Below are 12,243 nucleotides of genomic sequence, written 5' to 3' on the forward strand. Positions count from 1 at the left end.
TTCCTTTGGCATTTCATATAACCTTGTCTAGATCTATAGAAAGTCTTGGGATTTGGGGAGGAATTGTGTTAAATCTGTATGTTAATTCAGGGAAACTTGACATTTCCCCATAATATGTAGAATCATCCAGTTCATGAAAACAGTATGTCTCTCTATTTATTTAGAAATTCTTCCACTTCTTTCATCAGTGTTGTGTAGTTTTCAGAATGTGGAATACATTTACACCAAAGTATCTTTTTTGAGCTAGTGCAAATGGTATTGTATTTTAAATTTATTTTTCATACGTATATTTTCATTGTTAGTATATGGAGGTACATTCATTTTTGTTTGTTTATCTTGTTTTCTGTGACATTGCTGAACTCACTTTTCTAAGAATTTTTTTTTAATTCCATGGGATTTTATTGTATGAAATTGTGTTATCTGTAAATCAGAACAGTTTTATTTCTTTCTTTCTCATCTGTATGTCTCATACTTCCTTTTCTTGTTTTATTGCACACAGTAGAACTTCCTGCACTATGCTAAATAAGTAATGAGATGAGACCTCTTTGCCTTATTCCCAAGCTGAGGTTGAAAGCATTAAATTATTCACAACTAAGTATAATGTTATCTGTACATTTGTCATGGACGCTCTCCATCAAGTTGAGAACATCTTGTGGTTTTTGAGGAGAAGTCAGATGCAATTTTTGTCTTTGTTCCTCTATAGGTAAGGTATTTTTCTGCCTGTCATGTCTTTCAGGATTTTTAAAAAATCTTTGATTACCTGTAGTTTGAAACAGATATGCCTAGGTGTAGATTTTTTGATATTTATCTTGCTAGTTGTTACCTGAGCTTCCTGGATCTGTGATTTGGTGTCTGAAATTAATTTGGAGGAAATTCTCAGTCATTATTATTTCAAATATTTCTTCTGTCCCTTTCTCTCTTTCTTCCTCTGGTATTTCCATTATGCATATGTTATACCTTTTTAAAGTTGTCCCACAGTCCATGGATAGTCTGTTCTGTTTTCAATTTTTGGACTCTTTGCTTTTTGGTTTTTGATGATTCTATTGATATATCCTTTAGCTCCAAGGTTCTTTCCTCATCCATGTCCAGTCCACTAATGTACCCATGAAAGGCCTTCATTTCTGTTACAGTGGGTTTTTTTTTTTTTAATCTCTAGTATTTCTTTCTGGCTCTTTCTTAGGATTTCCATCTCTCTGTTTACATTGTCCATCTCTTCTGTTCTTACATGCTGTCTACTTTATCCATTAGAGCCATTAGCATGTTAATCATAGTTGTTTTTAATTCCCAGACTTATAATTTCAACATCTCTGTCATGTCTGGTTCTGATGTCTGCTCTGTATCTTCAAATTGTGTTTTTTTTTTTTTTTTGCCTTTTGGTATGCCTCATTGATAGCTGGACATGATGTACTAGGTAGAAGGAACTGCTATAGATAGGCTAGTAATAATGTGGTGGTGAGTTGTTCAGGGAAGGGAAGCATTCTATAATCCTATGATTAGGTCTCAGTCTCTTAGTGAGCCTATGCTTTTGGACTATGAACAAGTGGTTCTCACTACAACACCACCCCCCTGACTCCCTCACTCTTTATCCAAGTCAGACAGGATGGCTAGAATACCCTGGAGCTGGGTATTTTTTTTCCCTCATGGAGAGCTAGAGCCTGCTGGAGTTGGGTATTTCCCTTCCTTCACATCAGTTAGGCTCTGGTAATAACCCAACAGCTAGTCTTTCATTAATTACTTTCCCCTGAGGGAAGGCCCTTCTAAGAACAGAGTACTCTGGGTATTTCAAAATGGTACCTTTTCCCCTTCCACTGCCAGAAGAATAAGAGGATTTTTCTCTGATATTTACTGTGGGAATCTAGTCAAGCTCCTGGAGGTAAATATCAAAATACTTTGCTGCCCCCTGCCCATGACTGCTTCCCCCTGGAGTTCTCAACTCTCTGATTTGTCCACATTGAGTCTCCAGCAGCTTGTCCGTTACAATTAAGATATTCCTACTCCAGCTCTGGTTCCCACAGTGGCTTCTCTTGAATCTTTGTGCCAATAATCTCTGACTCTCTGTATTTCCCTGTCTGTCTCTTTAATCTTGGGGGTAGTGGTTTGCCCTGTGTCTTCCCCTCTCATACACATCCAAGATGAGTTGTTGATTTTTACTGACTGTTCAGATTTTTACTTGATATTAGGATAGAGTGTTGGTTTAGAAGCTTCTTACATTTGGGAGTAGAAACTGGAAGTTCTTGACAGTGTCTTTTGACAATTTCAACTTTTATGAAGTCTAATTTGTCTAGTTTTTCTTTTGTTGCCTGTATGTACCTTTGGTATCATATCTAAGAAATCATCACCAAACCCACTGTCATGAAGTTTTATCCTGTCTTCTAAGAATTTTACAGTTTTAGGTCTTATATTTTGGTCATGGACCCATTTGAGTTAATTTTTGTATGTGGTGTTATGTAAATGAGTATAACTTCATTCTTTTGCATGTGGATATCCTGTTTTCCCAGTACCATTTGTTGAAAAGACTCATTCCTCCCATTGAATGATCTTGTCAATTTTGCTGAAAATCATTTGACTATATATGTAAGGATTTATTTCTAGACTCTCTATTCTATTTCATTGGTCTATATGTCTGTTTTTACGACAGTACCACTGTTTTGATTACTACAGGTTTGTAGTAAGTTTTCAAATCAAGAAGTTGTGAGTCTTCCAGATTTGTTCTTCTTTTTTCAGAATTGTTTTTGCTATTTAGGGTCCCTTTGAGATTCCAGTAGAATTTGAGGATTGGGTTTTTCTATTTCTGAAAAAAATCAATGGGGATTTTAATAAGCAATATATTAAATCTGTAGATCCCTTTGGGTAGTAATGGTATCTTAACAATAATATTCTTACAATGTATGAACTTGAGGTGTCTTTCCATTCATTTAAGTATCCTTTAATTTCCTTCAGAAATGTTTTTGTTGTTTTCATTATACAAATCTTTCACCTTGATTAAGTTAATTCCTAAATGTACTTTTATGATATTATAACTGGAATTGTTTTCCTAATTTCCTATTCAGATTGCTCAACATTTTTAGTGTATAGTAATGCAACTGATTTTTGTGTGTGTTGACTTAGTATCCTGATACTTTGTGTATTTATTTATTAATTTTAAGGTTTTTTTGTGTAATCTTTTGGGTTTTCTACATATGAGATCATGTCGTCTGTAAACAGAGTACTTTTTTCTTCTCATTTTGGATGCCTTTATTTATTTATTCTTGCCTAATTGTTCTGGCTAAAATGTCCAGTTCTTTGTTGAGTAGAAGCGGTGAAAGCAGGCATCCTTGCCTTGTTCCTAATCTTAGAGGATATACTTCAATTTTCATCATTGAGTATGAGGTTAACATGGAGGTTTTATGTATAGATTTTTATTATATTGAAGTAATTTCCTTCTGTTCCTAGAATTTTTATCATGAAAGGGTGCTGAATTTTGTCAAATGCTTTTTCTGCATCTTTTGAGATGATCATGTTTTTTTCCCCCTTCTCTTCATTCTGTTTTTGTGCTGTATTACACTGATCAATTTGTGTTTGTTGAACCATCTTTATATTCCAGGAATAAATTCTACTTGCTCATAGTGTATCCAGATATACCTCATTTTATTGTGCTGTAGTTTATTGCACTACACAGATACTGTGTTTTGTTTTGTTTTTTACAAATTAAAAATTTGTGGCAACCTGCAATAAGCAAGTCATTTTTATCAAAAATTTGCTCACTTCATGTCTCTGTGTCACATTTCAGTAATTCTTGCAATATTTCAAACTTTATTATTATTATAAATATTATGGTGATGTATGATCAGTGATCTTTGATGTTACTATTGTAACTTTGTTGGGGTGCCATGAACAATCCCTGCGTAAGACCACAAACTTAATGAATAAATGTTGTATGTGCTCTGACCACTCCATTGACTGGCCTCTCCTCTGCCTCTCTCCCTCTCTTTGGAACTCCCTCTTCCCTGAGACACAAAAATATTGAAATTAGGCCAATTCACAACCTTACAATGGCTTCTAAATGTTGAAGTGAAAAGAAGAGTCAATTGATGTGGGAAACTTCATTGTTGTCTTATTTTAAGAAATTGCCACAGCCATACCAACCTTCAGCAGTCAATACCCTGATCAGTTAGTAGCCATCAACATCAAGGCAAATACCCTTCACCAGCAAAAAGAGTACAACATGGTGAAGGCTCAGATGATGGTTAGCATTTTTTAGCAGTAAAGTATTTTAAAATTAAGGTGTGTACATTGTTTCTTTAGATAAATGCTATTGTACACTTAATAGACTACATTATAGTGTAAACATAACTTTTATATGCACTGGAAAACCAAAAAATTCATGTGGCTTGCTTTATTGTGATATTTGTTTTATTGTGGTGGTCTGGAACTAAACCTGCAATATCTCTGAGGTATGCCTGTAATCCTTTTTTTTTTAACTTTTTTTATTGAGTTATAGTCATTTTACAATGTTGTGTCAAATTCCAGTGTAAAGCACAATTTTTCAGTTATACATGAACGTATATATATTCATTATCACATTCTCTTTTGCTGTGAGCTACCATAAGATCTTGTATATATTTCTCTGTGCTATACAGTATAATCTTGTTTATCTATTCTACATTTTAAAATCCCAGTCTGTCCCTTCCTGCCCCCTTCCCCCTGCCCCCTTGGCAACCACAAGCTTGTATTCTATGTCTATGAGTCTGTTTCTGTTTTGTATTTATGTTTTTTTTTTTTTTTTTTTTAGATTCCACACATAAGCGATCTCATATGGTATTTTTCTTTCTCTTTCTGGCTTACTTACTTCACTTACTTACATTCTCCAGGAACATCCATGTTGCTACAAATGGCATTATGTTGTCAATTTTTTGGCTGAATAGTATTCCACTGTATAAATATACTACATCTTCTTTATCCAGTTAGGCTGCTTCCATGTCTTGGCTATTGTAAATAGTACTGCTATGAGCATTGGGGTGCAGGTGTCATCCTGAAGTAGGGTTCCTTCTGGATATATGCCCAGGAGCAGGATTCCTGGGTCATATGGTAAGTCTATTCCTAGTCTTTTGAGGAATCTCCATACTGTTTTCCACAGTGGCTGCACCAAACTGCATTCCCACCAGCAGTGTAGGAGGGTTCCCTTTTCTCCACAGCCTCTCCAGCATTTGTCATTTGTGAACTTTTGAATGATGGCCATTCTGACTGGTGTGAGGTGATACCTCATTGTAGTTTTGATTTGCATTTCCCTGATAATTAGTGATATGGAGCATTTTTTCATGTGCCTATTGATCATTTGTATGTCTTCCTTGGAGAATTGCTTGTTTAGATCTTTTGCCCATTTTGGATTGGGTTGTTTGTTTTTTTCTTATTAAGGTCGTATGAGCTGCTTATATATTCTGGAGATGAAGCTTTTGTCGGTTTCATTTGCAAAATCTTTCTCCCATTCAGTAGGTTGTCTTTTTGTTTACTTATGGTTTCCTTTGCTGTGCAGAAGCTTGTAAGTTTAATTAGGTCCTGTAATCCTTTTATTGTTCTACTAAACTCAGTTTTCTTTTCTTCTCTTTTCTTTTCTTTTTTTTTTTTTTTTAGGATTTTAGCATCACTGTTTATAAGGGATATTGATCTGCAGTTTTCTTTTCTTGCAGTGTCTTTGTCTGGCTTTGATATCAGGGTAATGTTGGCCTCACAGAATGAGTTAGAAAATACCTCCTTTTCAATTTTTTGAAAAATTTTGAAAAAGATTGGTATTATTTTTTCTTTAAATGTTTGGTATGAGTCACCAGAGAAGTCAATTGGTCAAGGACTTTTCTTTGTCAGGAGACTTTTATTTTATTTTATTTTTAAATTGAAGTATAGTCAGTTTACAATGTTGTGTCAATTTCTGGTGTACAGCATAATGTTTCAGTCATACATGTAAATACATATATTCCTTTTCATATTTTTTTCATTATAGGTTACTACCAGATATTTAACATAGTTTCCTGTGCTATACAGTAGAAACTTGTTCATCTCTTTTATATGTAGTAGTTACTATCTGCAAATCTTGAACTCCCAATTTATTCCTTCCCTCCCCCCAAGTAATTATTTTGTTTTCTATGTCCGTGAGTCTGTTTCTGTTTTGTAAATAAGTTTATTTGTGTGTGTGTTTTTTTTTTAAAGATTCCACATATAAGTGATATCATGTGGTATTTTTCTTTCTGGATTTCTTCACCTAGTAAGACAAAATCCAGGTCCATCTATGTTGCTGCAAATGGCATTATTTTATTCTTTTTTATGGCTGAGTAGTATTCCATTGTATACATATACCACATCTTCTTTATCCAGGCATCTGTTGATGGACATCTAGGTTGTTTCCATGTCTTGGTTATTGTAAATAGTGCTGCTGTGAACTTTGGGGTGCATGTATCTTTTTGAATTAGAGCTCCCTCTGGATATATTCCCAGGAGTGGGATTGCTGGATCATATGGTAAGTCTAATTTTAGTTTTGTTTTTTTTTTTAAGGACTCTCCATACTGTTTTCCATAATGGTTGCACAAAACTATATTCTTATCAACAGTGCAGGAGAGTTGTTAGGAGATTTTTTAAATTACTGATTCAATCTCCTTACTAGTTTTATGTCTATTCAGATTCTCTAGCTATTTTCTTTGCAGTTATTGTGGAGATTACATTTAATGCCTTAAACTTATAACATTCTAATTTGAGTTTATACAAGCTTAACTTCAATAACACACAAGCACACTGCTCTTTTTCCATTTTTCAGTTTTATTAGATAAAATTGATACAATTTGATTGCACATATACAATATATTGCATGTAAATACATGTATAAAATATACTGCACATATTTTTTTAATTTAGATAAATGTACTATTCATTATTTCTAAGAAGTTTAGAACTTTAGGTTTTTAAACTTACATAGTTATCAAAGGAATAAAGCCAACCAGAAAATAAGAATCAACAGAATGCAGTAATCCAATCATAAAGGACAGTCAAATATGCTTACACATTTTCAAGACACGTTGCTCTTTTAAGGGCTCTGATAATACTTTTTTCAAGGCATTGTACTCCCATATGTTTTTTCCTTGAGGATAGTATTATGTAGACTTTTATACCCATGATCTCTACCATGATAATGAAGTTCATGGCTAACTATGGTTTTATATTTCAATTGTCACCTGATCATTGTAAGTGGCATTTTTCTAATATTTGGAATATCTTCAGATTGAACAGTTTTCATCAAAAGGAAGGGACAGGGTGAAACATTGCAATATGGCTGTGATTTAATTATATTTAAGGATCATTGTAACTCTCAATGTTAAAGCATGAGAGTTATATAATTTTCAGTTAAATAAAAATTTGGATATTTTTAACAGGTAAAATAATGGAGGTTCCTTAAAAAACTGAAAATAAAGTTACTATATGATCCAGCAATCCCACTCCTGGGCATATATCTGGAGAAAATTCTAATTCAGAAAGATACATGCACCCCGTGTTCATAGCAGTATTACTTAGAATAGCCAAGATGTGGAAGCAATCTAAACGTCCATCAACAGATGAATGGATAAAGATGTGATACACACACACACACACACACACACACACACACACACACACACACAGTGGAATATTACTCAGCCAAAAAAGGATGAAATAATGCCATTTGCAAAAACACGGATGGACCTAGAGATAATCATATTAAGTGAAGTAAGTAAACAGAGAAAGAGAAATATCATATAAAATAATTTATATGTATAATATAAAAAATGATACAAATGAATGTATTTACAAAACAGAAATAGACTCACAGACATGGAAGACAAACTTATGGTTACCAAAAAGGAAAGGTGGAGGGCTAAATTAAGAGTTTGGGATTAACATATACACACTACTAATACAAAATAGATAAACAACAAGGATCTACTGTATAGCACAGGGAAATACATTCAGTGTCTTGTAATAACCTATAATGGGAAAGAATCTGGAAAAAAAGGTAACTGAATCACTTTGCTGTACACCTGAAACTTACACAGTGTTGCAAATCAATTATACTTCAATAAAATTAAAAATATAAAAATAAAATAAGCTTTTAACTGTAGAAAACAAAATATATTTAAATTAGCACTTTAAAGTTTGAAATATTTGAATACCAGTTGATTGTGGTTAGCACTTATTCTATGTATTCTTCATAGTAATAATATTTATCATAAGGAAACTTATAAAGTACTAAAGTACCTTGCACATTCAAATATTGTCAGTATTGTCTAAATCTACTGACATTTAGAAAAGTTCCAAGCTCTCAATTTGCTTCATTTTGAGAATAAAAGGGTATTGATGTATATTATATTTTGCTGTACCTTTTGTAATAAAGTAATCACTACACTGAACTCTACTGTTAAAATTGTAAGCTGATTTTTAAAAATAGCAGTATGTTTCATAAATCTTTTAATTATCAAATAAACAATGATTTGGACTTTCTGATTGAAGACAAAATAGTTTGTCCTTATTAATATTAATATCCTTAAATACCCATAGTACTTAAAGTAGAAATGTTAAGGTCATTATTTTAAAAATTAGCCAATGATAGTTTATTCAGATCACATTTCTTAGTCAAATTTTGATGTAGCTTTACGGTTCTGATTCTTAATTGCAACAAAGGGAAATGTCCCAAATATCATTATTCTGAGGTTTAAAATATTGGAAGATTATCTCGTTCATACACCACTGAAGGAATTTTAAATGAATTTCAGAAAAATTTCTAAAAATGTCATGTATGAGTACCTGATAATGATATACCATTAAAAAAATTAACATCCAAACTATCCTAGCATAAGGTGAATTTTAGTGGTTTAAGTACCTTATTTTATAATTCCAGTATTCAGTTACAAATATTTAATAATAGAAATATGTGAGCTGATAAATAATTTTAAATAAAAAGATATGAGGTTATTTACATGTATCTTGATTTTCCCAAAATCCAATTCCCAAATCTTTGTGATAATAGCTAAAGCAAAATACTACTGAATTACATACTCTCAAGTGAGATTTGAAATGTTCTGTTTTTAAAGGACATAAAATTGAAAATGCATTGAACAAATTGCAAATGAGTATAGAGATTGTTTTGGACATCAGTGAATGGATCTAAAATCTACATCATTAGCCACATGATGTCGCTGTATACCACAAAGTCTGGTCAAATGAAATGTAGTGATTATCAAAAACTAAAGGAGGAAGCTCCATTTTGTCACCGCCCGAGAGAAGACAAAACCGGTAAGGAGACAAATTATTGAAAATATGAAGTAAAAAAAGCAAGATTTTAAAGTAAAGTGAGAGTAGTACGAAAGGTGTAGTGCTTTTGCGATGCTGTTTGCTGGGAGAGGAGGCAAGGGAGCCCGGCGCCTGCTGCTCTCGCTTCTGCTCCTCGCAGCCTGGGAGGCCGGCAACGGTCAGATCCACTACTCAGTCCCTGAGGAGGCCAAACACGGCACCTTCGTGGGCCGCATCGCTCAGGACCTGGGGCTGGAGGTGGCGGAGCTGGTGCCCCGCCTGTTCCGAGTGGTGTCCAAAGTCCGCGGGGACCTTCTGGAGGTAAATCTGCAGAATGGCATTTTGTTTGTGAATTCTCGGATCGACCGGGAGGAGCTGTGCGGGCGGAGCTCAGAATGTAGTATCCACCTGGAGGTGATCGTGGACAGGCCGCTGCAGGTGTTCCATGTAGAGGTGGAGGTGAGGGACATTAACGATAATCCACCGGTCTTCAGAGCCAGAGAACAAAGGTTATTTATTCCCGAATCTAGACTGCTGGATTCGCGCTTCCCGATAGAGGGCGCTGCTGATGCAGACATTGGTACCAACGCTTTGATAACATACACCCTGAGCCCCAGTGATTATTTCTCTTTGGATGTACAGGCAAGTGATGAAATGAGTAAGTCACTTTCGCTTGAATTGAGAAAGTCTTTGGATAGAGAAGAAACACCAGAACTTCATTTATTATTAACAGCTACCGACGGGGGCAAACCAGTACTGGAAGGTACAGTTCAGCTGCTGATTACGGTGCTCGACGTTAATGATAATGCCCCATTGTTTGCCCAGGCTGTGTACAGAATACACTTATTAGAGACTACAGCAAATGGAACGTTAGTGATCACACTGAACGCCTCTGACGCTGACGAAGGTGTAAATGGCGAAATTGTCTTTTCCTTTGGCAGTGATGTGACTCTTAACATCAAAAAAACCTTCAAAATTGATTCCAGCTTAGGGGAAATTAGGCTAATTGGTGGACTGGATTATGAAGAAACAAAATCCTACGAAATTCAGGTAAAAGCAGTTGATAAAGGAAGTCCTCCAATGTCAAATCACTGCAAAGTTTTAGTGAAAGTGCTGGATGTAAATGATAATGCTCCAGAACTAGTGGTCACGTCCCTGTCTTTGCCAGTCAGAGAGGACTCTCCACTCAGCACCGTCATTGCCTTCATCTCCTTGTCCGACCGTGACTCTGGTGTCAATGGGCAGGTGACCTGCACCCTGACGCCTCATGTACCCTTCAAGCTGGTGTCCACCTTCAAGAATTATTACTCTTTGGTGGTGGACAGCTCCTTGGACCGCGAGAAAGTGTCGGTCTATAAATTTGTGGTGACCGCACGGGACGGGGGCTCTCCTTCGCTGTCAACCACCGCCAGCGTGTCCGTGGACGTGTCAGACGTGAACGACAACGCGCCCACGTTCGCGCAGCCCGAGTACACGGTGTTCGTGAAGGAGAACAACCCGCCCGGCTGCCACATCTTCACCGTGTCGGCGTGGGACGCAGACGCGCAGGAGAACGCGCTGGTGTCCTACTCGCTGGTGGAGCGGCGGGTGGGCGAGCGAGCGCTGTCGAGCTACGTGTCTGTGCACGCGGAGAGCGGCAAGGTGTACGCGCTGCAGCCGCTGGACCACGAGGAGCTGGAGCTGCTGCAGTTCCAGGTGAGCGCGCGCGACGCGGGCGTGCCGCCTCTGGGCAGCAACGTGACGCTGCAGGTGTTCGTGCTGGACGAGAACGACAACGCGCCCGCGCTGCTGCCACCCGGGCCTGGGGGCGGGGCCGGCGCGGTGAGCCAGCTGGTGGCGCGGTCGGTGGGTGCGGGCCACGTGGTGGCGAAGGTGCGCGCGGTGGACGTGGACTCGGGCTACAACGCGTGGCTGTCGTACGAGCTGCAGGCGGCGGCGGGGGCCGCGCGCAGCCCGTTCCGCGTGGGGCTGTACACGGGCGAGATCAGCACGACGCGCGCCCTGGACGAGGCGGACGCGCCACGCCAGCGCCTGCTGGTGCTGGTGAAGGACCACGGCGAGCCGGCGCTGACGGCCACGGCCACCGTGCTGCTGTCGCTGGAGGACAGCGGCCAGGCGCCCAAGGCCTCTTCGCGGGCGTCGACGGGCGCCGCTGGAGCGGAAGCGGCTCTGGTGGATGTGAACGTGTACCTGATCGTCGCCATCTGCGCGGTGTCCAGCCTGTTTGTGCTCACGCTGCTGCTGTACACGGCGCTGCGGTGCTCGGCGCCGCCCAGCGAGGGCGCGTGCGGGCCCGGGAAGCCCAGGCTGGTGTGCTCCAGCGCGGTGGGGAGCTGGTCTTATTCGCAGCAGAGGCGGCAGAGGGTGTGTTCTGGGGAGGGGCCGCCCAAGACGGACCTCATGGCCTTCAGCCCCAGTCTTTCTCCAGGTCTGAACCCGTCGGAAGGAAATGAACATCCAGAAACAAAATCCGATCTTTCTGGTAATGTAAGTTCAACTTTTAAGCTTTGGCTTTAATTTTTTTAAATTTTACTTGTCTAACTATCTTTTCAAATGTCACTTTAAGAGATATATTCAAAGTGTTTACTAAAATCGAAACAAATTTTACCATTTATCGTAGGTATTTACTCTATTACTTACAGCTGCATCTTGAGTGGAGCTTGGAAAGAGAAAAAAAAAACTAATGTAGGGACAGTTTGTCATATTCCTTTATTCAAATAGTAGGATACTTTTGAAAGAATACTGAAATATTAAGTAGCTTTGATCATATTTAATACAGGATCTTAACGTAGTCAAATACAGTGACATTTTCAGGTTTATTTTTATCTCGTAATGAAATTCCAAGCACTGAACAAAAAATTATAGGCAAAGTTACAGAACCATCTTACTTCCTGTAAGATTTCAAGCTTCAAAGTGAGCAATAAAAAAAATCGTTTTAAGTAAAAGTAATTCAAATTT

General features: G+C 37.8%; 1 protein-coding gene across 1 annotated transcript in view; it reads left to right on the forward strand.

Annotated features, from left to right (window-relative positions):
• Positions 1–9,214: 9,214 nt before the first annotated feature.
• Positions 9,215–12,243, forward strand: part of LOC105098088 (protocadherin alpha-C2) — a 169,251-nt gene continuing 166,222 nt past the window's right edge. The window contains exon 1 of the mRNA XM_031449172.2: positions 9,215–11,772. Within this exon, the coding sequence (XP_031305032.2) occupies positions 9,379–11,772 (2,394 nt within the window). The 5' untranslated portion in view covers positions 9,215–9,378. The remainder of the gene's footprint in view (positions 11,773–12,243) is intronic.

Source organism: Camelus dromedarius, chromosome 3, assembly GCF_036321535.1.
Source record: "Camelus dromedarius isolate mCamDro1 chromosome 3, mCamDro1.pat, whole genome shotgun sequence".
NCBI classification, from domain to species: Eukaryota; Metazoa; Chordata; class Mammalia; order Artiodactyla; family Camelidae; genus Camelus; species Camelus dromedarius.